Genomic DNA, 26,862 nt, shown 5'->3' on the forward strand with positions numbered 1-26,862 from the left:
AAAGGAGCAGCCAGCTCCTTTAATAATAATCCTTCATGATTCTTTACGGATTTCAACGCTCCCTCCTACCCATTTTTTTTTTTAACACTCCTTTCAAAAACTATGAACTATTTCAGGGCTTTTTCCCCCCGGGGGGGGGGGGTGGTGGGATGCGGGCCATGGTTTTATCCTTCTCTCAGGCAGGGAATCAAGCACTGTGCTACCGAATTCCAGGGTAACTCGGGCAAGTTTCTTAAAATCTCCCTGGGCCTCCGTTTTCCCCTCTGCAGGATGGAAATAATCGTGGCTGCTCTACTGAACCCATGGGGTTATTGGGAGAATCCGGTTCAAGGTTGCAAATTAAGTGAAAGTATTTTTATTTTTACTTTTTTAAAGTGAAAGTATTTTTTAAAGTAGATGGGGAGGGTGACTGGGGGATTTACAAAGAAGCAACTGCTCTCTCTCTCTGGAATGCTTCACTTCCCTAAAAATAAAAGATCTGAAGCAGGTGGTGAGTGCAGCCACGTTGGTCACAAAAATCCTTGATCCATTACCTGAATGCTGGGGCCAGATGTGTTTTGGAATTCAGAAATTTTGCAGATTTTAGAAAGCCTACATGGGCACATATCAGAAATAAGGTGACCCCCCCATCAGGGTCAAGGCATCACCCCATAATTGAACACATTAACAGCCCCCAGCAAAGCAGGACTATCACACAGGAGGGAGGAAGGAAAGCCATACTCCTTGCCCCAGGTCTAGAGGGGTTTGGCAGCCAAATGACTTCTGGTCTCACATTACAAAAACAGCTTGGTTTTCCAAGCATTTTGGATTTCAGAATTGCAGCTCAGCCCTGTATTAGTCCGTACATTTGGGGGGCTTTCTGAAATTGTTCATATTTTTTGAAAGGACTGTTAAAAAAAATGGGTAGGAGGGAGCGTTGAAATCCGTAAAGAATCATGAAGGATTATTATTAAAGTCTAGAAGCCAGTCAGCAAACTGAAAGGCCAGGCCACAGCCTATAGGTTTTTTGTGTACTTAGGCACGTGTGCATTTTGGGACAGCAGGGGTCAGATCAAAATCATTCATCAGGTTTCTCAAAGGAGTCCATGTGTCTGAAAGGGCTAAGAGCCACTGGCCTGGCTGACTCCCCTCATTCTGTGGAGGAAGAAGCTGACCCAGACAGGGAGAGCAGCTTGACTGAGGTCCCATAGCAAATCAGTGGCACAGCAGGGCTGGACCCCAGATCTCCTGACTCCTGTCCTGGTCCTGATAGTTGTGGGGAGGGTCAAAGGGAGAGGAGGCCCTCTCCTTCCCACCCCTGCTCACCCAGCCTGGCACACGTGGGGGGACATTCTCACCTGTGTGGGCAGCCCGGCCCGGGGCTGGGAGGTCAGAAGAGCTCCCTGGGTTTGCTGAGGTAGCTGGAAGAGATTTGGCGTCGGTAGCAGGCCTGGAGAGACAAGGGGAATGCATGGGGTGAGGGGGGAGGGAGAGTTTTGTGGAAACATCGTCAGGGACCCATCCTGGTGGAACCTTACCTGGCTGACTCTGCTGGGCCTGCGGCAGCAGGAACTGAGCGGGTGGCTGGAGGTGGTGACCCGGCACAAGCACCAGCTGCTGAAGCTGGAGGAGCTGCTGTATGTCCTGGCAGGGAGGGGGGTGGACAGAAAGACAGCCTGAGTCCTGGCCCGGCCCCATCTGCATTGCCTGCCCTGGCTCCGGGCAGCGGGCAGCAGGCAGCGAGGGATAGAACCTGGTCTCTGAATGGCGCCCCTGAGCTAAGGGCACCCAGGAGGCTTCCCTCAACCCGGTGGCTACCACAGCGTCCTATCTGGGCTGTCCCGGGAGGGCTGGCTCTTTATTTACCTTTTCTTTCTTGAAGAAATATTTGCCTTGTCTTACATTCCCACAGAGCAAATAGCATCGTTTAAAAATGTAAATCAGACCAACTCTTCCCTCCTTTTTAAAACACTCAAGGCAAATGATAATCATGTCTGGAATTACCTTTAAAACACTCCAGCAAATAGTGAGTGAGTAAATTGGCTCAACCACTTTGGAAGACTCTTTGGTAATGTTATGGTTTGAACTGTGTCCTCCCCTCAGAAGATAGGTAGGAATCCTAACCCCCAGAACCCTGGAGGGGTTCACATATATGTGAACCACATATATTTGTGCTCCGTGTATATTTGTCAGATAAACCAACACTGATGCTTCATAATTTACTCAACAACTTTTTTTTTTTTTAATTTTTTTTTTCAACATTTATTTATTTTTGGGACAGAGAGAGACAGAGCATGAACGGGGGAGGGGCAGAGAGAGAGGGAGACACAGAATTGGAAACAGGCTCCAGGCTCTGAGCTGTCAGCACAGAGCCCGACGCGGGGCTCGAACTCACGGACCGCGAGACCGTGACCTGGCCGGAGTCGGATGCTTAACCGACTGCGCCACCCAGGCGCCCCTACTCAACAACTTTTATGCGCAGTTGAAAATTATGTGACTTAGAGTGACATTATTTTGCCTTCGGGGAAACAGAGGGATGACTCATGCCCCTCAATTCCTCCCAGTGCTATTATTATTCCAAAGACCAACTTAATGTCCTAGGAAGTAAACAAGCTGAGGAAAAGGTCAAGATGATCAAGGTAGAACTAAGTCTTCAGGATGGGTCCTAATCCGATATGACAGGTATCTGTAGGGTAAGGGGGAGTTTGGACACAGAGACAAACATGCACAGAGGGCAGGCACTGTGAAGAGACCCAGAGAGAAGACTGGCCAACCTGCCAACACACTAGCTTGGGACTCGGAGCTTCTAGAACTGTGGAATAATGTCTACGGTTTGTTGTTGTTGTTGTTTTTAAATAGGCTTCACGCCCAGTGTGGAGCCCAATGAGGGGCTTGGACTCACAACCCTGAGATCAAGACCCGAGCTGAGATCAAGAGTCCGATGCTTCACCCACGGAGCCACCCAGGCGCCCCTAAATTTCCATTAAGACAGCCAGTTTGGAGTCATTTGTTAGGACGGCCCTAGCAGACAAATACTGGCACTGTTTATGAAAGCCGAGCCTACGCCTGCCTCATGACCCAGTGGTGCCACGCCAGGGTATAAGCCCCCATAAGTGCATATGTGTGCTCACCAGAAGACATGTATCATAATGTTCACGGCAGAACCATCTGTAATAGCCAAAACCTGAAGAAAGCCCAAGTACCCATCAAGAATCGAATAGGCTGGGGCGCCTGGGTGGCTCAGTTGATTAAACGTCTGGCTTCAGCTCAGGTCATGATCTCACTGCTCGTGGGTTCGAGCCCTGCATCGGGCTCTGTGCTGACAGCTCAAAGCCTGGAGCCTGCTTCGGATTCTGTGTCTCCCTCTCTCTCTGCCCCTCCCCTGCTCATGCTCTGTCTCTCTCTGTCTCTCAAAAAATAAATAAACGTTAAAAAAAAAGAATTGAATAGGTAAGTAAACTGATTCACTGGAACAACAACGAGAAGGGGCAGTCTACAATCTATAAGAACACACAGCACTATAAAGTTCCCAAACATGATACGTGGAAGAAGTTAGACATGATAGAGAACATCCTGTATGGTTCCATTTGCATGATAGAAGTTTGGGAGGTGGAGGTTAGAAGGCATCCCAGGGGCTCCTAGGGAGCTGGCCATATACAGTTCTCAATCTGGGTGCGAGTTACATGGGTGTGCTCAGTTTGTGAGTGTCAGTGATCTGTGCACTTTTAGTATTTGTTATACTTCAATGAAAACATTTCAAAACCTTTTTATGCTTATTTCTTTATTTTGAGAGAGAGAGAGAGAGAGAGAGAGAGCGAGCGAGCAAGGGAAGGGCAGAGAGAAAGGGAGAGAGAGAATCCCAAGCAGCTTCCACACTGTCAGCATGGAGCCCAGTGTGGGGCTCGAACTCACAAATTGTGAGATCGTGACCTGAGCCGAAACCGTGAGTTGGACACTTAACCAACTGAGCCACCCAGGTGCCCCTTTTTTTAAGGGAAAGAGGGAGAGAAAAAAAAATCCAGCATCTCCACCAAAAAAGTGAGGAGATAGATGAAACAGGATTGGCAAAATGTTGATATCTATTGAGCTGGGTGAAGGTACATGCGGTTCTTTATATCATACTCTCTACTTTTAGGTTTGAACATTTCCAAAAGAAAAAGCAAGACCCCCTTACACACACATACACAACACTCCGATGGCTTCTTGTAGCCAGAACAATACAATAAAAACTATTCATTTGATCTCTATGGTCCTTAATACTGAAACCTGTCCTAGTCTTCCTACCTCAGGACCTTTGCACGTGCAAAGGTTCCCTCTGCCAGGCAGTTCTAGTTCTTATATTCCTGGACCCTTCTTGTCACTCAGGTCCTCATGTAAAATCACCTCTTCAGAGATATCCTCCTTGATCATCTAATCTAAACCAGCCACCACCATACCTCCTGTTACCTCCATTTCACCTCCTTTATAAGACTTATCACTATCTCAAGGTACCTCTTTTTCTGTTTACGCTTTCACAGTGCATCTCCCTCACTGGTAAGTCAGCTCCACGAGAGTGTGATCTTGATGGTTTTGGTCATCATTATAATCTCAGCATCTAGAATAGCATCTGGCACCCAGTAAATACTCCACATATATTTGTCGAATGACCCAACACTGATGCTTCATAATTTATTCAACAACTTTTATGCGCAGTTGAAAATTATGTCACTTAGAGTGACATTATTTTGCCTTCGGGGAAACAGAGGGATGACTCATGACCCTCAATTCCTCCCAATGCTATTATTATTCCAAAGACCAATTTAATGTCCTAGGAAGTAAACAAGCTGAGGAAAAACATAAGTAACTTGACACAAATGGGTTCATTTCTTCAACATATAAAGAGTGATTACAAATCAATAAGAAAATAACTAACAATCCAATAGTAATCTGGCCAACAGTTCTGGTGATTGCCCAGCAAATACAAAATACATTCAATACAAATGAATGAAAAAATATTCAGATTCACTCACAAGAAGAGAAATATGGCTACAACTGCACTGAGATACTTTTTTTTTTCTCTTATCAGATCAACAAAGAGAACAGCAGTGCATAACATGCTGTGTCGGGGTGTATGAGGAAGCAAACACTCTTAGGTGTCACTGGTGAGAAGATAATTTGGCAATGTCTGTCAGAATTACAAAGGCATACACCCTTTGACCCGTTCCACTTCTAGGAATTTATCTTAGAGATACATTCACACTTGTGCAAAGTAATCTCTCTAGAAGGATATTCCTAGCGGCCTGCAGTGTTTTAGCAAAAGAGTGGAAACAAGCTGAATGCACAGCAGTGGGGAATAGGTAAATGAATTAGGGTGGATCTTTATGGTGCAATACTATGCATTCATGAGAAAGAAGGAGAACACTCTTTGTGTCCTGATATGGAACAATCTCCAAGATGTCCTGTTGAGTGGAGAGCTCCAGAGGCATGACAGAGGGTACGATGTGCTGCTGTTTGTGTGTGTGTGTGTTTTAAAGTATATCTAGGTGTTCCCTGGGTATGCGTAGACTATACCTGGAAAACTACACCAGAAACTGGCAAGACTGTAAATCCTTCTGTATCTCGAGTTTTGAACATTTACCTAGCCTACATAAAGAAATAAACCTGTCCCACACCCACTGACCCAATTGAACAGTCACTTCTGCCCAACATCCCTGTTTCTCCAACCATTCCTGTTTCGACTGTTCGAGGCAGTTCCCTGTCTACTGCAAAGGCTTCTGCCTTCTCCGGGTGCTTCGGAAAGTGGGCAGAGTACCCAAATGCTCCTGACCTCTTGCTTTGTCACTCTAGCTGCCAGTCATCTAAGAATTCGGCTTAAGGGGTTTGAAGTCCCAATACTCTGTCCTTTGAAACTGTCCATTCTGCCTTCTCTTCCAAGACTCCTCCACCTGATAACTCACATGGCAGCCTCCCTTCCACATGAGGCCTGGCCCCCAAGTGAGTGAAGCTTGGGATTCAGCCCCTTCCCTTTACAAAGAACCCTTCCCAGTCCCCATACCTAATTTTGGTTTCATAATTTTGTCTTCTTTTTCTCAGAAAGGCCCTGTACACCTGGGTGGCTCGGTTGGTTGAGTGTCTCACTTCAGCTAAGGTCACGATCTCACAGTTTGTGGGTTCGAGCCCCGCGTCGGGCTCTGGGCTGACAGCTCAGAGCCTGGAGCCTGCTTCAGATTCTGTGTCTCCCTCCCTCTCTCTGCCCCTACCCCACTTGAGCTCTGTGTCTCAAAAATAAATAAACATTAAAAAAAAATGTAAGACCCTGTAACTCGTATAAACATCAGGCCCCACAAACTGAACCCACCCTGCTCTAAACTGCAATGCATTTGCTTATATACAGCTTTCCCTCTGCTACACTGAAACTCGAGAAGGCAGAGGCTATGTCTTAGTTTTCTTGCATCCCTGTCCCTCAACACAGTCTGGCAAGCCCCCATTAAATGCACACTGAACTGCATCCAAGAATAAAGCCAGAAATAAAGTCTTCTTACCAGTGTTCTTCTGATTAGCTTGCTGATTGCAATATTTGTTGACTACTCTGTCTCCCTAGTGTGACTCAGTGAAAATCCCACTTTCTCCCCAGACGTCTAAAAGAGAGGTGTCTGCAGATTTCTTTCTGAATCAGCAGGGAGAAGAAAAGGGAGGGGGAAATGCACCCAATTTGCAAAAGGTCTCATGGTGAGAAGTCCAAATGAAAAACCCAAACACACCCCCATTCACTGTTACTAAGACCAGAAACTTAGGGATCAGTCCCGACACTCTCCGTCCCTTCCTCTCCACCATCCGATATACCTTCAAGTGCTAAAAGTTCTAAACTTTTTTGTGCTCTGAATTATTTGGTGTCTGACAAAACCTACTGGCTCCTTCTCAGAGTTAAAAAAAAAATGCGTGAAACGGGGTGCCTGGATGGCTCAGTTGGTTAAGCGTCCAACTTCAGCTCAGATCATGATCTCGCGGTTCGTGGGTTTGAGCCCCGTGTTGGGCTCTGTGCTGACAGTCGGGAGCCTGGAGCCTGCTTCGGATTCTGTGTCTCCCTTCCTCTCTGCCCCTCCCTGGCTCACACCCTGTCTCTCTCTGTCTCTCAAAAATAAATATTAAAAATTTTTAATAAAAAGTGCATAAGATGAAATACATAGGATTTCATAGGAAATCAACTGTATTGAAAAAATCATCAAACATTTTGAATAGATAATAATAATCTTTGGGTTTCTTTACAGCACATTAAATAACAAGGTCAAGGAGTACATCTGATGACTACTGTAATTTCAAAGTGATGATGAATGAAAACAATTATTTTAAGGGATCTGTGACAAGTGTATCGCAATATCTTTGTATTCCATTGTCCAAATACTTATACAAAGTCCAAGTACTGCTAATGCTATTGTGGTCTGCTGTCTATATTCATAATAGAAGGAAATTCAACATTTGCAGTTAGAGGATAGAAAAAATTGAGACATAAGCTTTTCCCATCCAAGTTCATGGACTCCCTGGAATTCTATCCACAGCCCCCTCCAGGAGGTTCCTGTTCTGAAATGTTAATTGAACAATAAAGCTTCTACTGGTTTTTATCACATTTGAAACAATTCAACTCCTTGCCCTGACCCTGCATGACCCCGCCTTCCTTGTCTCTCACAACTCTCACTCCCTAACTCTAAGCCAGTCACACTAGTGTTACTGAACCCAGAAGAGGTCCCCACCTCAGGGCCTTTGCACATGCTGTCCAACACCCCCTCTTCTTGATCTGCACATGACTGGCCCCTCTTCATCATTCAAGTCTCTGTAAAATGCCCCCTCCTGAGAGAAGCCTCCCTTCTCTACCTGCTTTGATGAGTCTTCCTCTCCTCAATGTCTATTACATCATACTCTTTTCCTTCCTTTATAGCAATTATCAGCTATGAGCAGGCACCAGCTTGGAGAGGGCACAGACTTGTCTGCCTTATTCCTCACTGTATTCTCCATGCAAAAAGGCGCCCGGGCATAGTGGATGTTCACTAAACATTTGCTGACCGAAGAAATTACAGAATGGGAGAAAGAGAGAAGATTCTGGGTGCTGTGCTGTCTCAGGACTGGGGTTAGCCAGTAGGAGGCCCCATTTCTCCACAATCTACAGGCAGCGAGCAATCTGAAGCCACTTGGGGGCGTGTTACGACCAAGTCAAGCTGGTAGAGAGGTTAGAGGAAGTGGAGAGAACCGGGGAAGGGCCCCTGGCCAAGATACTTAGTGGCTCTGTCCCTAACCTGTGAAAAAAACTAACACACCCCACCAACGCTGAAAAGGGAAGAGATGGTTTCTTGGGTTTCTTGTTCATCACTGCGTTCTGATCACCTCCACCCTAGTACAGGCACCCAGCAGGCCATCAGTGAATTTCCAATGAGTGAATGAGCAAAACCTAGGACAGACCGGTGGAGTCTCAGAGCAAGACTGGCTGCGTTTTGACGCACTGAGATCTTGGCCACAGTTGGGCAGAAAGACTGACAGTTTACGTGACTCACGGGTGAACCGGAGGGCAATTGTCCATTTTCCCGTTTGGACTCAATTCCACCTGGGGGTGGAGGGAGGTGGAGAGAAAGCCTTTAAAAGGAACTGGGCCGCGTGGGCCCAGGTGCAGCGCCTCACTCCAGCGCACAGGGCAGACTCCCCATCCCCCAACTGCAGGCCCCCACACATGCTCTGGCAGCCACCCAGCCTGGGATGGTGTCTGCGTTTCACTCAGCAGTCACCCCTGAGATGGCAAACCATGGCCAGTTCTGGACACCCCATTCCAAGACATGGACAGCTGTCAAGTCCATAGCAGGGAGGACAGGAAGGGGGTGTCTGGGGACCACGTAAACTACATTATCATCAGTCGTGTTCAGCATGAGGATGGGCTTCCCGACCCTCTGAGCCGTGTCAGGGCACCCGGTGGTGGAGTGGGCTGCGTGGGAAGACAGAGAACACCTGTCCTGGGAGCCACTGGGGAGAGACTGCACCCCCACTTGCCCGGAACTGTGCCGCGGGAGCTCCCACATCGGGTGGGAGGGAAGTCAGAGGGGTGCGAGCGTCCCTGCCGGCTGGGAACCTGGGGGTTCTGAGTCTCAGCCCTGTTGCCTGCTTCTAGCTGTGTGACTCGGGGGAAGCCAGCTCTTTCTTCTGGGCCTCGGCCTCCTTAACTGTATAGGGGGACAGTGCACAGGCCTGGAAACCTGACTGTCCTTCACACACTGTGGGACCCTGGGCACCCCTTCCCCTGTTTAAGTCTCAGTTACCCCACGGGGCTCTTAAAGGAATTCAGTGTGACAATGCACATAGCGTGTTTAGCCCGATCTCTGTTCACTGAAGTGGGCCTGTGTAAATGGTAGTCATTATTACTGAGTCACACCTTTCTCAGGGCCTCGGTTTTCTCATCTACAAAATGGGATTAATAATGTCTAACTGTTTACAGGATTGCTCTGAGGCCCGAGTAATATTAGCATCTGCAAGGTGTCTGGGAAATCACAACACGCTCCCCGAGCACAAGCGTTTGCTAGCCCTGCACCCCCATGTCACTCCCCCCACGTCACCCCACCGGATCATGAACTCTCAAGGGCAGGAAGCCCCATCCTCTGCCCGGCAGCTGTGAGCTGTCCACACCCAGCCTCTCCACTGAGCTTCAGCTTCAGATGTCCGTCTGCCTATCTGATGTCTCCACGTGGATGATTAATAGACTCTTTATACCCTGCTGTGTCCAAAGGGAAACTCCTGGTTCCCTACTCCAGCCCTCCAAATCACACTGTGCCTCCCCTGTCTTCCCCAACTCAGGAAGCTCCCTCACCACCATCTGATTGCTGAAGCCCAAATCCTAGGAGTCATCCTTCATCTATCCTATCCGTATAAAATAGCATCCCAGACCCCCATCATCACCCTCATCTCCCACCTGCATCACTGCAAGGATTTCCCACTGGGCCCCTCGCTTCTACTCTGGTCCCCCACAGTCCATTCTCCCCATGGCAGCCAGAGGGAGCTGTGGAGAGGGTCAGTGGGGTCATGCCACCCACCTGCTTAAAACCCCCAACAGCTTCCCGTCAATGTTTCCCTGGTAAACATTCCAAACTCCTTGATCTGCCCTACAAGGCCCTGCAAAACCTGGTCCCACCTGCCTCCCCCTCACCTCTTAACTTGTCCTCCACTCACTTGCTCTGCTCTAGCCATACCACTTTCCTCTGTGCCCTGATGTGAAGCTGCTTTCCACCTCAGGACCTTTGCATTTGCTGTTGCCTTTTCCTAAGTTCTCCCCATGGCTTCTTCATGACTGACTCATTCAGACCTCAGCTTTCAAAGGCCATCCTGTCAGTGAAACTTTCCCTGGCCACCCCATTAAGAGTGGCCTCCTCCCTCTCTGACACCAGCCCACTTCATTTTCTTTAGTACGCTTCCTCTAAAATGGTCTTGTTTTGCTCCTTTGTTTACCTGTTTACTCTCTGCTCCCTACTAGAACATAAGGTCCTCAAGGGCAGCCACTGCTGCCTTGTTCACAGCTGTCCCCTTGGGGCCACAAACGGGCGCCTGGCATACACAAGGTGCTTAATAAGTGCTGGATGAATGCGTGAATGACTCTGTCATTCCAGGCACTTCCCTACAGGAAGCCCTAAAGTTCGGGGGGAAGGGATATGGACAGAGGTGGCCTGTCTCTAGTGTGGGATTCTCTGTGTGCCCCCGTCCCCCAAAGGTTGGCCCTGCCACGTGGAGCCCAGGAAGTCCCAGAGATTGGGGCGGGACACCAAAAAGCTGAGACCCATCTGACGGGGAGAAGAAACATCCACATGCCCATTGTGTGTTACATGCCGTGCTGCCTCCTGTTAAAATTCCAGGATAGATGAGCAACAGCAGACCCCAACCAGTTGTGGAGTGACTGGTACGCCTCGGCCCAGCTCCTGGCCGCCAGGGGCCTGTGGGTACACTGACGACACACCTCCAGGTTTGGCTGCCCTGGCACCTGCTGCCCCTTCTCCAAGCCTCAAGAGCCATCTCTTCCTCTTGGGGACTGGCCCTCCCCCATTCTCAGGTCACATGGCCCAAGTGGGCTGACCCTACCTTCTTGGGGCAGTGGTTGAGGACACTAACTCAACCCTGGTCGGTGGGAACAAGTCTAAAAGTGCCGGCACCCATTCTGCCTGCCTCAGAATGAAAAAAGAGACAGAGTTTGGGGCTGGGCCTCTTCAGTGATCTGAGCCAAATATCCCCTTCTACGTCTTCAGCCACCTGGAGGGGAGTCTGGTCTAACTGACACCCCTCCTAGCTCATCCTGCGCTGTCTTCCACTGCCGGCCCCCCACCCCCGCCTCCCGGAGCCCCCCCTACTCTCTCATTTTACCTTCCGTGCCTGAAACAGCTTTCTCCACTCCGTATACCTGGCAAACTCCTACTTGTCCGGGCTCAGGTCAGGCACCACCTCCTCCAAGAAGCCTTCTCTGATTCCCTCAGGCACAGGTCACCTGTCTTTTCCCACACTCCCACCACACCCAGTAGGTTTCTCTGGGAAACCTTCGTTCAGTAGGGCCTGCCAGCCTAAAAGATCTTGTCAAGCTTTATTTGCCATAGTCATATTATGAAAATAGGGATTTTTTTATTCCCTTCCAAATACAAAATGATGTTTTAACAGTTAATGTACATTTTCAATCAATGTCTACCCCTACCCCAGACAGTCTGAATTACTCCCCTGGAGAGATGTCTTCCCTACCCTTGATTGAAAAGCTGCAGCAAAACATCCCTCATTGATTCAGTAAACATCCAGGTGGCCCCTTTGGTGGAAAGCATCATGCTGAGCGCTGGACACACAAATTATAAAAGTGTGTTATAATTGTCCCTTTCTCTGTACTAGCTAGGAAAATGCAGGGAAGATTCCTGCCAAACTGTTTAACTGACACTACTTTGGAAGCTGGTGGTACAGGGACAGATGGGGGACTTTCCCTTAGTACATTATGTAATTTTAAAGTGATAGGGTTAGGGGTGTTTTTTACTTTCTTAGTATTTTTCAAGTAAAACATTTCTTAGTGGCTCATTGGTGTGTGTTTCCCTACAAGACCGGGAGGCTTTAGGGGGCAAGGAAGGGTCTGAGTCACTTCTAAGTCTTTAGCTTCCCGCCAGGGCCTGACACACGGGGGGCTAGGAAATGTCTGTGAAATGACCATAGGACAGAGCTGAGCAGTCATGGGAAGTAGAACTGGCAGGCCCAAGAGACATAGACTGAGGAGAGGGGTCAAGCCCAGGGGTGGAATGTCTGTGGATGCAGGGAGGCAGTAACGCAGGAGGAATGTGGTACCCACGTTCCGGGTTGTTCCTGGTCGGCATGGTGCCTGGAACTGGGGACAAACATTCGTCTGTTGGGGAAACGAGGTCACAGGGTGACAGAACTCCCAGAAAACAAACTCTTGGTCCTGGCTTTGCAATTGCAGACAACAGGACTGAGCAGATCAGAGCTGGGGAGGGAGGAGCCAGAGGAAGGGGTTGGCAGGACGGTTAGAGGAGGCGTCCTTGAGAATCAGAGACTGGGCGGAACAGCAGGTGGCAGAGGACTAGCCTGCTACAGCCTGGGTCGCTGGGTCCTTGGGTCGCAGGGAACTTGGGGGAGGTGGTTCTAGGAGTTTACGAACAGAAGGAATGCCTCCTGCTCCCAAGGGGGAATGGTTTGGCCGGTTTGCACTGGGTGGCTCTCTCCCTCCCCCTCCCTGTGGCCTTTGTTCCTTCCACAGATATTTCCTCAGGCATCTTCAGACACAGCACTGGTGATTAGGGCCAGAAGGAGAGGAAAGGGCTGGGGACCCCCAGAGGAGGCAGGAGGCAGGAGATTATAAACCAGCTGGAGGGAGGGAAGTCATGGAAAACTTCCTGGAGGTGTGGACTCCCAAGCTGAGGCTTAAAGGCTAAAGAGGAGCTGTCCAGGTAAAGGGAGGGAGCCGACTTCCAGGTAGAAAGGAGAACAGAGCAGGGGCACTGATACTTGGGACCTAGTGAGGAGCCCCGAGCCTTGGTGTTGCTCCGTGAAGAACTAACTGCAGGTGCTGTGAGGTGACCTCCTGCTGCTGGGGTCTCTGGTGGCCAGAGCGGGAAAGCTGGGGACAGTAGCTAAAGGTAGCGGCCCCGGGTCCTATGGTTACAGCCCTGGACTCCCAGGCCTGGCTCCAGGGCTATCCTGCCCCTTGTGCTCACCGGGTGACCTCGGCCAGGATGAGGGTTTGTGGATTCAAGGAGGTCACCGTTAGTACAGCACCTGCCAGACTCTAGTTACAGTCACCATGGCGAGCCAGCCATTGTGAGGCTAAGTTTGGAAGAGCCGTCACGGGGCAGCGGGCACAGATTGCTGTGTGTGTCTCTACAGAACCAGGCCCGGAGGCAGGAAGCCCTAAGAAGGCAGATACCAGCTCAGCGTTAAGGACGGTCTCACATGGAAGCATTGGTAAGTAGTGGAACGGGTCTGCTGGAAGCTGAACTCTGTCAAGGGAACAACCTTATGGGTACTGGACACCTCTGTGTAGACGGCATCTGGCCCTGGGGTTTCATGGAAAGGGGTGGGTAGAGAGAAAGAAAAGCAACCCAAGGAGCAGCCATTGTGGGAAACACAGGGCTGAGGGAAGTCAAACAAGGTTCCTTGCTGCAGGACTTCTCAGGACCTTCACTGCCCTGGAACATGGGCTACAGACTCAAATGTTTACAGAACCCAGGCAGACAGCACAAATGGGTGACAGGGGCAAGTGTGAATGGGGTGGAGAGTGCAGGCCTGTCAGGAGGGGAAGCCTGCTCAACTCCTACTCTGTTCTGCCGACTATCCTTATGGGAAATTTTTTGGCCACTATCATGGGTTGAATCAGGGCTCCCCAAAAGATACGTCAGAAGTCCTAACCCCCAGTGCCAGTAAATGACCGTATTCGGAAACACGGTCTTTGCAGATGTAATCAAAGTAAATGAGGTCATTAGGGTGGGCCCTAATCCAGTGATCGGTGGGAAGTGTGAACACAGAGACAGACGTGCACAGAGAGAAGGTGGCCATATGACCATGGAGGCAGAGATTGGAGCGATCCAGCTATGAGAACACCAAGGATTTCTGGTACTTCCAGAAGCTAGAGGAAGCAAAGAGGGGTTCTCCCTAGAGCCACCCAGTTTGTGGGGCTTTGTCATGACAGCCCCAGGAAACAAATACAGCCACTAACTCATGATTCAGTGTGTACCCAAAGTCTCCAGAATGGCCAGAGAGGACACAGCATTCCCTGACCCAGTGGCCACAGGCCCCCGTTCTGAGAGTCTCTCACTGGAACCTCCAGGGCACACATTTTTGGGCACTAGTTCAGAGTCTTAGCCTTTCCTTTTTGTGCCCACATGGGCGCCCTTCCACGGGGGTGAGTCCTCTGGTTTCCTCAGCTGTAAACCGAGGACGAACCCCACCAAGATACACAGAAAGCGCTTAGCTGGACACTCCATCACACGGGGGATGTTCTCCCTCTGAGCCTCGCTTTCCCCCACCGAGACATGGGGGGCAGCATCCCCCAAGGCTTCCTGGGGTTGCTGGGAACTGCCTGGCACACAACCGGTGGTCCCAACGGTCAGCCCCTGTGGACCAGCCGGCCCCCTGCACGCCGGGCTTCTGCGCATCGTCCGCTGGAGGCCGTGGGCCCCCCCCCGGGGCTGCCCTTACCTGTGCTGTGAGCTGGATGGGCTGGGACAGGGTGAGCTGTGGGGTCCCGGGGGGCTGGCTGGCAGGCTGTGGTGGCGGCAGGTCGCCTCCCCCAGAGGAGGCCGGGGGCTGCGAGGTCGAGGAGGAGGCAGAGGAGGAGGAGGAGGAAGAGGAGGAGGAGGTGGAGGAGGCGGCGGCAGCGGCCGCGGCGGCATTGGACTGCTGCACGGCTGCGGCCAGGAGCTGGGCCTGGGCTTGCTGCAGGAGGAGCTGCTGCTGAGCCGGCATCAGCGCCGTGAGCTGCGGGGGTGGGGGGCGGGGGGTGGGCGGCAGGGGGGTGGGGTGCCGGGGGAGGGGTGTGGGGAGGAGCAGAGAAGGCAGAGAGGGGTTAGTGCCTGAGCCAAGCAGGTTAGGGCACAAGTCTTGCAGGACGACTGAGGGGGACAGGAGGCAGGCGCGAGAGCGCGGCCGCAGTCCTGGCGGGACACCCCATGCCACCGGTCCTGTAACAGGTGGGGGGTGGCTGGTCTCTGCCCACGTGCCCGTGCTTCCCCGAGTACTTACCCCGGCTAGCTGGCTGCCTGTCAACATGAGTTGGGCCTGGGGCAGATGCGGCTGGGCTGGCTGGGGGGGCGGGGGTGCTGCGGGGGCTGAGTCGCCACTGGGGTCTTCAGCCTTGATCTGGGGGGGAGAGAGGCAGGGTCCGGGACCCCAGAATGTTAAGTGGAGGCCAGAGAGAATGCCCACCTGTGAACCAAAGAGAGGGCACGTGTGTGGCAACAGCAGCCTGGGGCCGGCCGGCAGAGGAGGAGTGGACCGGGGTATAGAGGCAAGACCCTGTACTGACCGGCCGGGGGTCTTAGGCCACCTTTCTGGCCTCAGTGTCCTCAGCAATCACATAAGGCTAACACACTCCCTGCACCCAAACCCCCTACAGGAAGGGGGTCACCTTTGGGGAGCAGTTTTCCCCTCTGGGGGGTCAGCTTCCCCATCTGTAAAATGGGAAATGTGCCATCAGGGGACTCGGAACATCAAAGGGTAGAGTTCTGGGTCCCACACCCCTCATCTGCGTTAGCTACAGGTGCATCTCTTATTAATGGAGTAAGACTTCGCTGGAAGAAAGGGTCTCAGGTTATTAAAAAAAAAAAAAATCACCACCTTAGAACATGGGTCTGGAATTCAAACGAGTGTGGAAACAGGCAGACAGTGCAAATGGGTGACCCGGACAGATGAGGATGGGGTACGCTGGCAGGGTGTGCAGCCCTCCCGAAGGAGAAGCTTGCCCAGCTCCCGCTCTGTTCCCACCAATCACTCATTTTAAAATCGAGAACAAAAACACAGGGCGCCTGGGTGGCTCAGGGGGTTGAGCGTCTGACTCCCGATTTCGGCTCAGGTCATGATCCCATCGGTACTCTGCTGTTGTGCAGAGCCTGCTTGGGATTCTCTCTCTCTCCCTCTCTCTCTCTCTCTCTCTGCCCCTCCCCCCTGCTTGTGCTCTCGCTCTAAAATAAAAATAAATAGATAGATAGATAGATAGATAGATAAAATCTAAAGCAAAACCAAAAAAAAAAAAAAAAACTAAAAACAAACCAAAATTGCTGGCAAGACCAGCAAAGCACGTATGAGGGCCAGATGTGGCCCAGATGCTGCCACCTTTCAGCCTCCACTCCAGGAGTCCACTGAGCCCCTCCTTCATCTCGGTGTAGGATGTGGATGCCTCTCGCATCAAACGCATAGGACAGACCGACACAGTCCTGGCCTTCCTCCTCTCCTAGACAGAAAGCCAGACCACGGTGGACTTGCCTGATTGGGCTGTTGGTAAAGGACGTGTGGGGGTAGGAGGAGGTATGCCTTGAAGAATCACACGCTCAGGCCCAGAGGGGACACCGGGCTGAAAGGATGATCCCTAATCCTTCAGCCCAATGGCCCAGCAGCATTTTGCAAAAGGGAGTCCAGAGAGGGAAAGCAACTGCTGCGAGGTGACCCAACAGCTTGACACGGGTGTGGCATTTGGAATGCAGACTGAGACAGACAGAGGTCGGGGAAAAGGCCAAATAACAGAGGGTGAGTGGAGTGTCCCAGGGTACGGATACAAAGGTCAGGAAGTTTAAGGGGCGCCGAGATGCATCAAACCACCGTGAGTGTTAGAAGCCAGGCCAGTGGCCGTCCCCGGCAGGGAATCAAGGGCCTCTGGAAGTCTGATCATGTTCTGCTTCTTGATCTGGTGCTGGCTGCATGGGTGTTCAGTTTGTGAAAATCCACAGAGCCATACATTGAAGATCTCTGTGTATGTCACATTTTAATTAAATGTTAAAAAAACAAAAAAACAAAAAAAACAAAAAACCCACACCAACATGGTAAGAATATTGGTCCTCTTTCAGGTTTCTTTCATTCATTGCTTCTGGTTCTCTTGAGAAAGTCCCCATTAGGTGCTAGGATGGCTCTAAGGCCTTGTCCCCAGCACGACTCATCTCCCTTTTTAAGGAAAGAAGGAAAGCCCTCAGGCTTACACCTGACAGGCAAGAGTCTCTGGGTACATTTTAATAATCATTGTATTGGGCACCTGGCTGGCTCAGTCAAAAGACACTGAGTCTTGATCTTGGGGTCATGAGTTCAAGCCCCACATTGAGCGTGGATATTACTTTAAAAAAAAAATCACTGGGGTCCCTGGAGGGCTCAGTCGGTTAAGCATCCGACTTCGGCTCAGGTCATGATCTCATTGTCCGTGGGTTCAAGCCTCGCGTTTGGCTCTGTGCTGACAGCCCAGAGCCTGGAGCCTGCTTTGCATTCTGTGTCTCCCTCTCTCTCTGCCCCTCCTTTGCTCACGCTCTGTCTCTCTCTCAAAAACAAATAAACATAAAAAAAAAATTTTTTTTAATCACTGTATTTATTTCCATGGCAAGTGATTCTGGTTTTCCATTCATGAAATTTCCGCTAAAAAAAATGTATTTCAGCTGTTGAAAAAGCAAGCCAGTTCATGAGCTGAAAATTGTTGAAGCTGATTGATGGGTACCTGGGGGGTTATTTTCATGCTACTCTTTTTTTTTCCCTCCTTTGTTATCTGCTTCACATTTTCCATAATAAAATATTTTTTTAAATGAAGCCAATTAACAAAATTGTGATGTAAGTAATGGTACACAGTGGTGTATGGATGTGTCTGAAATCGTGATGGGAGCACATGAATCACTGAAGTTGGGGAAAGACTAACACAGAAGAGGCCGAGTGAGATGGAGAACAGGACGTAGTGTGGACAGAGGCCTGGAGTCAGAGGCCAAAGCCCTCTCCGCCTCGGGCTTTCTCCGGGAACCAGGGTCCAGGCTGGGGAAGAGCCGCGAGAATCCTTCCTTCCCAGGGCCCCACTGGTTTCCCCATGGAGAAGCAGGGCTGCGGTGGGACTAGGAGAGGCTGCAAAAAATGCAGCTGGGGAAGGAGAGGGTGGGGGTAATGGACATACGCTCTGCTCCAAGAGCTAAGGCCAGAACTGTGCCCGAGACCAGAGGGAAGGAGGCCAGAGCCAGACCCCTTCTCCCCTGGGCCCTGTCCAACTCACTCAGCACGAGATACCCACCCACTAAGCTGCACCCAGGGCCCCAGAGCCCATCCAATCTGATAGCCCCCATGTTAGAGAAAAGGAAACTGAGAAGCCCAGCGGTGGCGGGGGGTGGGCAGTGATTTTCCCATGGTCACAGAGCAGCTCTCGGCTCCCAATGCCATCCCTCTGCTACCTTTGGCCAGGGTCAGCAGTCCTTCCGAGGACCACCCGGCGCGTGCCCTCCATGCTGCCTTCAGGCCTCTGGACCTGCGGCTGCCTCCACCGGGCTGGAGCGTGGAGACCTGGGCCCCAGACACCTCAGGAAGCCCAACGATGCCCAGCAGCAGGCAGGGCCCCATGTGGATTAGGGATTTGTTCTGTCTGGCCATGTCCAGATACCCCATCATCCTTAGCCATTCTTACTGGGTCTGCCCCCCCCTTACCCTCCTCCATTGGCTGGCCCCTGAATGTATGTGTTGGGGGGCTGGGGTGGGGCAGGCCCCTGTCAGGGAAGTTGGGATGGGGGCGGGGCCTCAGCTTCCTGTTGTTCATCGCCCTGGGGCTCTGGGGGGGATTTCCCTGGCCACCCCCACCCCCCCAGGGAAGGGGAAGGAGCCTGGGTGAGTCACAGGCCTGGGGCGGGAGCCTGAGTGTGAGAAGGAGCCAGAGGAGCCTTGTCACCGAGTTACTGGGGCTCCGTGCCCTTCAGGCCCCAGGCCCACAAAGGTGCGTGGGACCCCGTCCCCGATACCAACCACCACCCATGACAGGACACCCTCCCGGTTCCCCCATCCTGGCGGTTCTGATAGGTGCTTACCTTGGTGCTGGGGCCAGTTGGGGACACGGAGAACGGGGAGGTCTTATTCTGCGGGTTCTGTGAAGAAAAAGTTGGGTTGGGGGAATGGGACGAATGAGATGAAGCAGCTTCTGACACCCCGCCCCTCGCCCACAGGGGCCACCTCTGTTCCCTTCTCCCCCTCCCCACCCCTCCTGCCCATCCACTCCCTCCGGACCTGATGGTTAGTGTCTGGTCCATTTCTTTCAGTGTCTGCAACAAGAGGGAAAGAGTGAGGTGTCACCTGTGCCCCCCACATCCCCGCAGCTCCCCCACCATGCGGGACTTCTGCTCTCTCTGCTCCCCTCCCCACCCACCTGTGTGCTCTGCCGGGGAGTCCAGACCTTGCTTCTCGGCCTCCAGGGGCTTAGACATTCTTATTTCTGGGGACAGAAGAGGCATGTAAGTGGGGTGAGGGGGGAAGCCAGGAGGGCTCTCGGGGCCCCCCCTCCAGCACCACCCCAGCCTCTCCCCAAATCCCCCGCACCCCCTGCCACCTTGCAAGTGCCTCTTTGAGGAGGCATGCCCTCCTTACTGGGCCTCTGCCCTCCTCTGGCAGGACAAGAAAGGGCCTTCAGGCCTTGGGGGTCTTGCCTGATCCTTTTCACCCCTGCAGAAGGTGGCACAGGGAGGGCCACCTCCCGTGAGGCCTGGGGCGGGGTGGGAGGTAGCCGGTGGTCGTGAGAAGGCTTCGGTGCCCAGGAGGAGGTGGGTGATGTTCCACAGGAGCGAGTCAACCTTGGGCCTCCTCCCGAGGCGCGCCCGTCCTGCCTCACCAGGTTTCGGGTGAGACATGTTTTCCACTCTGAGTGGGGCCTGGGGGTGTGAAGCACTGCAGCGTCCCCAAAGGAGTGAGTCTTCTGATCTCTGCCCCTCCTCCAGCCCACAACGTTCCCGTCCACACCTCACTCCCGCCCGGCCTCCCGCTCCTGGCCTCCCTTCTCGCATTCGGCACGCGGGGCCCAGCAGCCCCATTCTGACCTCTGAACTCCGACTGACTCCAACTGCATCTGGCTCTGCCCCTGACCTGGTCCTTGGACTTAATCCTAGGCCTCACCTGGACTTCAGCCTTGAATCCCAACTGCACACCCCAATCCAGCCTGGGTGTCCCACTGTGCAAATGCGATCCCATTCTACAGTCCCATAAACCCAGGAAATGACAGGAGGTGACAGGCAGCAAGCTAGCACCGGGGACAGAAAGCAATGGAGGCAAAGCGATGCTCTGTCCTCACAACACTCTGATGCTGGCAATGGAAAGGTGATCGTTTACCAGTGCTAAGCACAGTGTTAAGGATGATTCAGGGCTCACAGTAACAGTTGGTGCTGATATTACCCCCATTTTATAGACGAGGAAAGTGAGGGCCCAAGAGCCCAGTGAGACAGCAGAGGCGCCCTGACTGGACACCTGTCTGCATGACTCCAGGGTTCACGCTTCTAATCAGGACTGCTATGGTCTACTGGACCCCCCCCCCCCCGTCCCGCCAACACCCCACTGTGACTTCCGCCCACCTCATCTCCAGCTGTCACCCCTATTCAAGTTCACCCTGACTGACACTGACTGGAAACCCAACCCGGGTAGACCCTACATAAACCTGGGCTTCTGCCCTATCCGTTCTCGATCCCCTTACCCATCCTGAATCCCAACTCCTATCCCGATGGTCCGAGTCCTTCATCTGACCTTGACTCCCAGCTTGACCTCAGACCTTTCTCCTGACCCTGAATCTGACTAGCAGGTCTCCCCCACAACTCACTCCACACCCCCCTGCCTTAAAACACGATGCCACCCTATCAAAGGGGCTGTCCAACTCAAGTGGGTTCTGCACCCAAGGTATTTTAAAAAGGCCAGCTACAGTAGCTAGGACATCCTCAGCAACTGAAAAAAAAAAAATGTCCAGGAATTTTGCAATTGAGGGTTACTTGACATGAAACGCTGCTCGGCTTTAAAATTCCTGATTAAAAAGCCAGGTCACACACTGCTGGTGGGAGTGTGAATCGATATAAGCACAATTCAGGAAAGCTGGGGAGGCGCCCCCCCACCAGGACCCAGCACATCCACTCCCAAGTGTCCATGTGAGAGAGAGGGGCATCCTGCCCACCAGGCCCATGGGCACATGTACCCAGCAACCCTTTCGAAATGACCCCAAACTGGCAACAACCCAAGGGCCCGTCAGTGGATCAACACAATGTGGTATGCCCATACAACGAAACACTCCACCGCAAGAGAAAGAACACGCTCCTGAATCACACGCACTGCTGAATCTTGCAGGCATGACACCAAGGAAAAGACATCAGACACAAAAGCAGACAGACAGTAGGATTCCAGTTACGGGAAGCTCAGAAAACAGGCCAGATGATATCAGGTGACCAAGGTCAGATTATGGGTACCTTTGGGGGGATGCTGACGGGGAAAGGGTGTGGGGAAGCCTGCAGAGGGTTGGAAATGTGCCGTATCATGATCTGTCGGGTGGCTCTGTGATTCTATCTATACATATGTAAAAATTCATCAAGCTGCACCCTTAAAATTTGAGCACTTTATTGTATGTATGTTTTCACACACAAAAAAGAAAAAAAATTAAAAGCTAAAACAAACAAACAAACAAATGAGTACACAGTCCTACTAAGGCATAGGTTGGTGAAGGAGGTGTGGGGAACAGGTGCCCAGGATGCCACGGGAGCTCAGGTCCTATTTCCAGGCACTAGGAGGGGCATGAGTGGATAATGATCTTGAGAGACACAGGAGGACGCAGCAGGTGCTGGTGCCAGGCGCGGAGACCCCACTCCTGACTCTGAGATATCAAAGGCAGAGGTCCAGCCTAACCCTGCCTCTAAATGGCCCTGAACTTGGCCCAGCTCCAGGCAACTGCTAATGCTAGCGTGGTCCGGCATCCCACCCCGTCTAGCATCCCTGAAACCCCTGCCCCAACCCCCTTTCCTGGCCCCTCCTTCCAACTAGTGTCGTCCATCTTTCCCCAGGGAGATCCTGCCTACAACCTGGCCCTGAACCTTTCCACAGCTCCCTATCTCCTCAAGAAAAGCCCAGATAGGGTCTTTAAAGAGGTAATTAAGTTAAATGAGACCATTAGGGTGGGCCTTAATCCAATATGACTGGTGTCCTCATGAGAGGTAGATATTGGGACACAGATGCACAGGAAAAAGACCATGTGAGGACACAGGGAGAAGATGGGCATCCCAAGCCAAAGAGAGAAGCCTCAGAGGAAAGCAACCCCACTGACACCTTGACCTTGGACTTTCAGCTTCCAGATTTCAAGAAAATGAATTTCTGTTGTTTAAGCCACCCCATCTGCAGTACCCCATTATGGCAGCCCTGGGAAAATGATACAGCCTCCCACGGTCATGCCTTCCCACTGTCCTAGCCCTGAGCCCACAGGGCTGTGACCTTCTGTGTCTTAGTCCTTTCCCACCAGACCAGAGGGCAGGCAGGCCGGGTCTGACTCACTGCTGGGTCCCTGGCATCACCCAGCTTAGAAGAATGGGTTATAAATGTTGGCCGAACGTCCCTCCCTGCACCTCTCTCTCTTACTTGTTCCTGCCTCTGTTCTGTTGTCCCTCTGCCATTTAACACATTTCCTGAGGCCTTGGTGTGGGCTGGTCCCTCTGCCTGGAAGGCTGTTCCTTACTCTGGCCACCTGGCGACCTCCTACTCATCCTTCAGGACCCTGAACAGGTTCTGTCGTCTATGGCGGTGGCTTCCTCCACCCTGGCTCCTGCTGGCCCAGCATCTCCCCTTGTGACTGTCCTAGAGGCTGTAGCCATCTGGGCCCCAACAGGTCTCCCCCATCAGACTGGGAACCCCTTGAGGGCAGGTCTGACTCATCTTGGGGTCCCCAACACTGCCCAGCCCAGGACGTGTGGGTCGAGTGAACAAGGGGGGCCCGAGGCCCTGATCTCCCCCATTGCTCCAGGCTTTTGGCTCTGCTCTTCCCCCACCTGGTGACCTTTTCTTCTCTAAGAGCAAACCCCTGCTCCTCTTTAAGGTCCCAGCTCACACGTCACCTCCTCTGTGAGGTCCTCCATGCCTCCTCAGGTGGTTGGTGTCTCTTGTCTGAGAACCCCGTGCCCCTAACACACCCTGACTCCCTGGGCAATGGCCTCACCTTGCCCCAAACTGTGAACTCCTTAGAGCCCAGGCTGGTGTCATAACAACACTAATGCATGCAAGAATCTCCGACAGGCCAGGACCCAATCCTGACCCAGACAAGCCTTTCTCCCTGCTGCCACCTGCCACCTTGACCTTGAGCCCCAATCCCCAAGCAACTCCCACCTAAACCTTTAAGGTAACATCTCCTCTGCAGGGACAGTGGCTGAGGAGGCAAAGATGGCTTAAGGAGAAATCTCCACCACTCTGTTTCCATAGTTGTCCCTAATTCTTCCCCGACCCTGACTCCCACACAGCCGGGCACCCCCACAGCATTTGGCTGGGCTGACGGCAAAATGGCCAGTGTCGCCCTTCACCCAAGCCTGTCTCGCTTTTCTTTCCTCCCCCATCAGAGCCCAATCTGAGAAAAGGGTTTCATAGAATCATCCCCACCAAGCATGAATAGGGGACTCCATTTCCACCACAGATCCAAAGCCAAATGATGCCTTAACACTCTAGGACATTGGCAATCCCCTTAAGAGGCCCGCTGAGGCGCCCATCCTGCAGGCTATCAGCCTCGGCCCAGGCCCCTCTCTCCCGGCTCTGGAGAAATACTGACGCCTATTCCCACTCAGACACTCTGCTTTCACTGGGACAAGGTAAGACCGGGGCATCTGGATTTTGAAAAGCCCCCACCGCCACCGCCACCGCCACCTTCACCAGGTGATTCTAATATGCTCCAGCTCCCTGCACCTTCCAAAATCCATCTCAAAGCCTCATTCACACAGAAAGGCTGCTTGGTTATATGCCATAGCCACCCCTCCCTTCTCTCATCCCTGGCAGTGTGTCACTCTTTAGAGGACCAGGCAGGAAAAAGCGATGCAGAATCCTAGCGGGCCCCTTGAATCCTACCATCCTGGGGTCAGACACACCCAGGGCTACCCACACCCTTGGGGTCACACTCGCTTGCCCCACTGCCTCAGGCCTGGGACTCTGGGTCCCCTCCGCCCTCCCCACCCCTCCCTTACCCCTCCCTCTCCGGACTTTCACTTCTCCTCTGCATTTCCCCCAGCCGGTTTTAGCAGACTTGGGCCAGCTTCTCGTTAGCACTTACCGAAAATGGGGCTAAATATAGAGGGCCCAAGGGCTGCCCCTCACCCCTCCTGGCCCCTCTTGGCCTGTCCCCTGGGTCTCCTGCCTTCACAGCCGGCTTCAATCAAGGCTGTGGCCTGGGAGCCCCTGTGGGCAGGGTTTGCGCTGCCGGGAACCTCTGTGGGCCCAGCTGGCCCAGTCCCTGCCTCCGTAGGAGCAGCACCGCACCTCCCCCCCCACCACCACCCCATGTCTGTCCCCGAGCGAGCGGCCTCAAGGGAGTGAACACTTCTGAGCTGTCAGGAGGGAAGGATGGAGATACAGGCAGCAGACACAACAAGAGAGGTGGCCCCACAGCTGTGCCACGGAACACACACACCACAGCCTCAGCCAGGCAGGGCCCCAGACAAGGATAGAGATCATGCAGACACACACAGGGACAGGTGTGCAGAGATCCTGGGTCGGGATGTTTGTAGAGAAGACATATGCCCAGACACAATGACATGGGTAGATATGCAAAACACACACCCAGACATGCGCATGCACACCTGCGTTTACACACACACACACACACACACACACACACACACACACACACACAGAGTTACTCAGATACACACAGATGTGCACACACTCATACATCCAGAGTCACTCACAGACAGATACACAGATAGACACACAGACACACACAGGTGTGCATACATATCCATACCCAGGTCACTCAGACAGACATACACACATACGTGTAGACACTCACATGCCTAGAATCAGCTCATCCTGGGAGATGGCCAGGGGGGACTCCCAAACCCTGAGCTCAGGCAGGCCAAGTGATCTGGCCAAGGCCACGCAGTGTATTCATTCATGTCCAGGCAGGGAACCCAGGCGGGCCTCCCAGGCAGGGCAGTTCTGTGAGAGATCCCAAGTAGGGGGTCTAACTCAGTACCTAGCACACACGAGGCCCCCATTCAACCCCAGACAGGGAGGAGTCAGTGGTGGAGCAGAGCTCGGAGCTCTGCATCTACACTGCACGTGCACCCACACATATACATAATTGCACATAGAGTCACCCCGATAAATAATCATGTGCCATCCTGCAAGTTGTCTTCCCTCCACGTCAACCCCCTCCCTCACCTCCTTTGCCTTGCTCATACCCACTCATCCTTCACATCTCAGCCCAGACATCCCCTCCTCCAGGAAGCCCTCTCTGACACCCCACTGGCCCAGCTGGGCAAGTCTTCTGGGCTCCCACAGTTCCCCGTGCCTCCGACCCCTCTGCCTGTGCTCCCTCCGCTTTCTGGCAACAGGTCCATCTCTCTCACTGGGAACTCCAGGAGGACAGACCTGTTTCCGTTGTGTTTCCAACACCCAACATGAAAGTGCTCAATAAATACACGTTGCTGAATTGCCACAGGGATACCTGCACATACACTGATGTGCATAGGATGGCACATGCCAAATCAAGACCCATCCCCACGGACACTCGCAAATGTGACACAAGCCGACAGTCATGCTTACATGGCCACAAATGAAACAATCACCAAGTACTGATGCTTGCTGTGTTCCAGGCACCGTGTTAAGCATTTACACGTATTACCTCATTTAACTCTCCCGTCAGCACTGCTGAGAGATAGCTATCATTATGCAGAGATAGACACATTTCACCAAAGGAGCCAACAAATACAAATCACCTTGTAGGGTGCCCGGCACACAACATTCACTCAGTCAGCTGACACATAATACATTTTTGCGTGGTGATAAGTGCCATAAAGAAAAGACAGAGCAGGGCAAGGGGTCCGAGAATGGTGGGATTGGTTGCCAAGTCAGATGGGGAGATCAGGGAAGGCCTCCCTGAGGAGGTGATATCTGGACAAATGAAGTGAGGCAGTGAGCCAAGAGGTCATTGCCAAGGCTAGCCCACAGTGCCACACACAACAGACCCTCACACACAGACACATGAGTCACACTCAGAGGACTCAGAACCACCACTCACATATCCACGCACAGAAACGCACATACCAAAAGCCCTGCAGCTCAGTGTTCCCAGCCCTTCGCAGCCCTCACCCACTGGTCCTCCTTATAAGAGCCTGCTACCAACACTGGGCTCCATCCTCCCTCCCCTAGAGCCCTCAGAACACTGCAGCGGAGATAGGTGGGGGGAGGACAGAAGCCCCCAGGTGTCTGGAGTGGAAGGGAAGGGGAAAGAAGAGCTGAGGGCGGGGACCCAGGGTGGGAGCGGGGGAGCTGTTGAGGTACAGAGCGAAAGTGCAGAGGAGACAGCTAAGGAGGAAGGGCAGGGCCGGCAGCGGGTGCTGGCCCCAGGCCCCTTACCTGGAGCCCCCATGCTGGAGTGAACCGTGCTGCCCGCCCCGCAGGGCTGGGGGAACAACTGTGTCATCTCCCCGCCCTCTCTGGGGGCCAAGCCCTCTCAGCCGGAAGTCACCCAGGGAGGAAACCACAGGGTCCGCCCCCTTCAGAAGGGAAAATACTCTGGCCCCAAGGCCCACCTCAGGAGGCGGTGGACCCCAAATCATGTGTGTGTTGGGGCAGTGGGGGTAGTGGGGTGGAGGGCAACAGCCTCGAGGAGCTGAATCCTCCCACTGGGTCTCCAGGAGGTTCCTGCAACAGCTGCCCCAGCCCTTCAGCGGCCTCCACCAGGGCAAACACATCTGGAACAGG

The 26,862-nt window shown here is 52.6% G+C and overlaps 1 protein-coding gene and 1 long non-coding RNA gene across 10 annotated transcripts in view; one reads left to right on the plus strand and one right to left on the minus strand.

The window, feature by feature from the left end:
* Positions 1 to 26,862, minus strand: part of POU2F2 (POU class 2 homeobox 2) — a 73,628-nt gene that overhangs the window by 5,073 nt on the left and 41,693 nt on the right. For 2 of the 9 annotated variants that reach the window (XM_043598775.1, XM_043598774.1), the window contains exons 1-8: positions 26,515 to 26,603; positions 19,316 to 19,381; positions 19,177 to 19,211; positions 18,981 to 19,037; positions 15,196 to 15,312; positions 14,653 to 14,931; positions 1,518 to 1,623; positions 1,338 to 1,429 (exon numbers count right to left, since the gene is read on the minus strand). In XM_043598775.1, coding sequence (XP_043454710.1) covers positions 1,338 to 1,429; positions 1,518 to 1,623; positions 14,653 to 14,931; positions 15,196 to 15,312; positions 18,981 to 19,037; positions 19,177 to 19,211; positions 19,316 to 19,381; positions 26,515 to 26,581 — 819 coding nt within the window. In that variant the 5' untranslated portion in view covers positions 26,582 to 26,603. Of the gene's footprint in view, positions 1 to 1,337; positions 1,430 to 1,517; positions 1,624 to 14,652; positions 14,932 to 15,195; positions 15,313 to 18,980; positions 19,038 to 19,176; positions 19,212 to 19,315; positions 19,382 to 26,514; positions 26,605 to 26,862 lie in introns of those variants that run through there. The other 7 variants (XM_043598767.1, XM_043598766.1, XM_043598772.1 and 4 more) reach the window with 5 other exon arrangements.
* LOC122493974 lies at positions 11,327 to 14,176 on the plus strand. Its single transcript, XR_006300074.1, has 2 exons — positions 11,327 to 13,419; positions 13,910 to 14,176. It is a non-coding gene; the product is annotated as an uncharacterized LOC122493974 (long non-coding RNA).

Source organism: Prionailurus bengalensis, chromosome E2, assembly GCF_016509475.1.
Source record: "Prionailurus bengalensis isolate Pbe53 chromosome E2, Fcat_Pben_1.1_paternal_pri, whole genome shotgun sequence".
Taxonomy (NCBI): domain Eukaryota; kingdom Metazoa; phylum Chordata; class Mammalia; order Carnivora; family Felidae; genus Prionailurus; species Prionailurus bengalensis.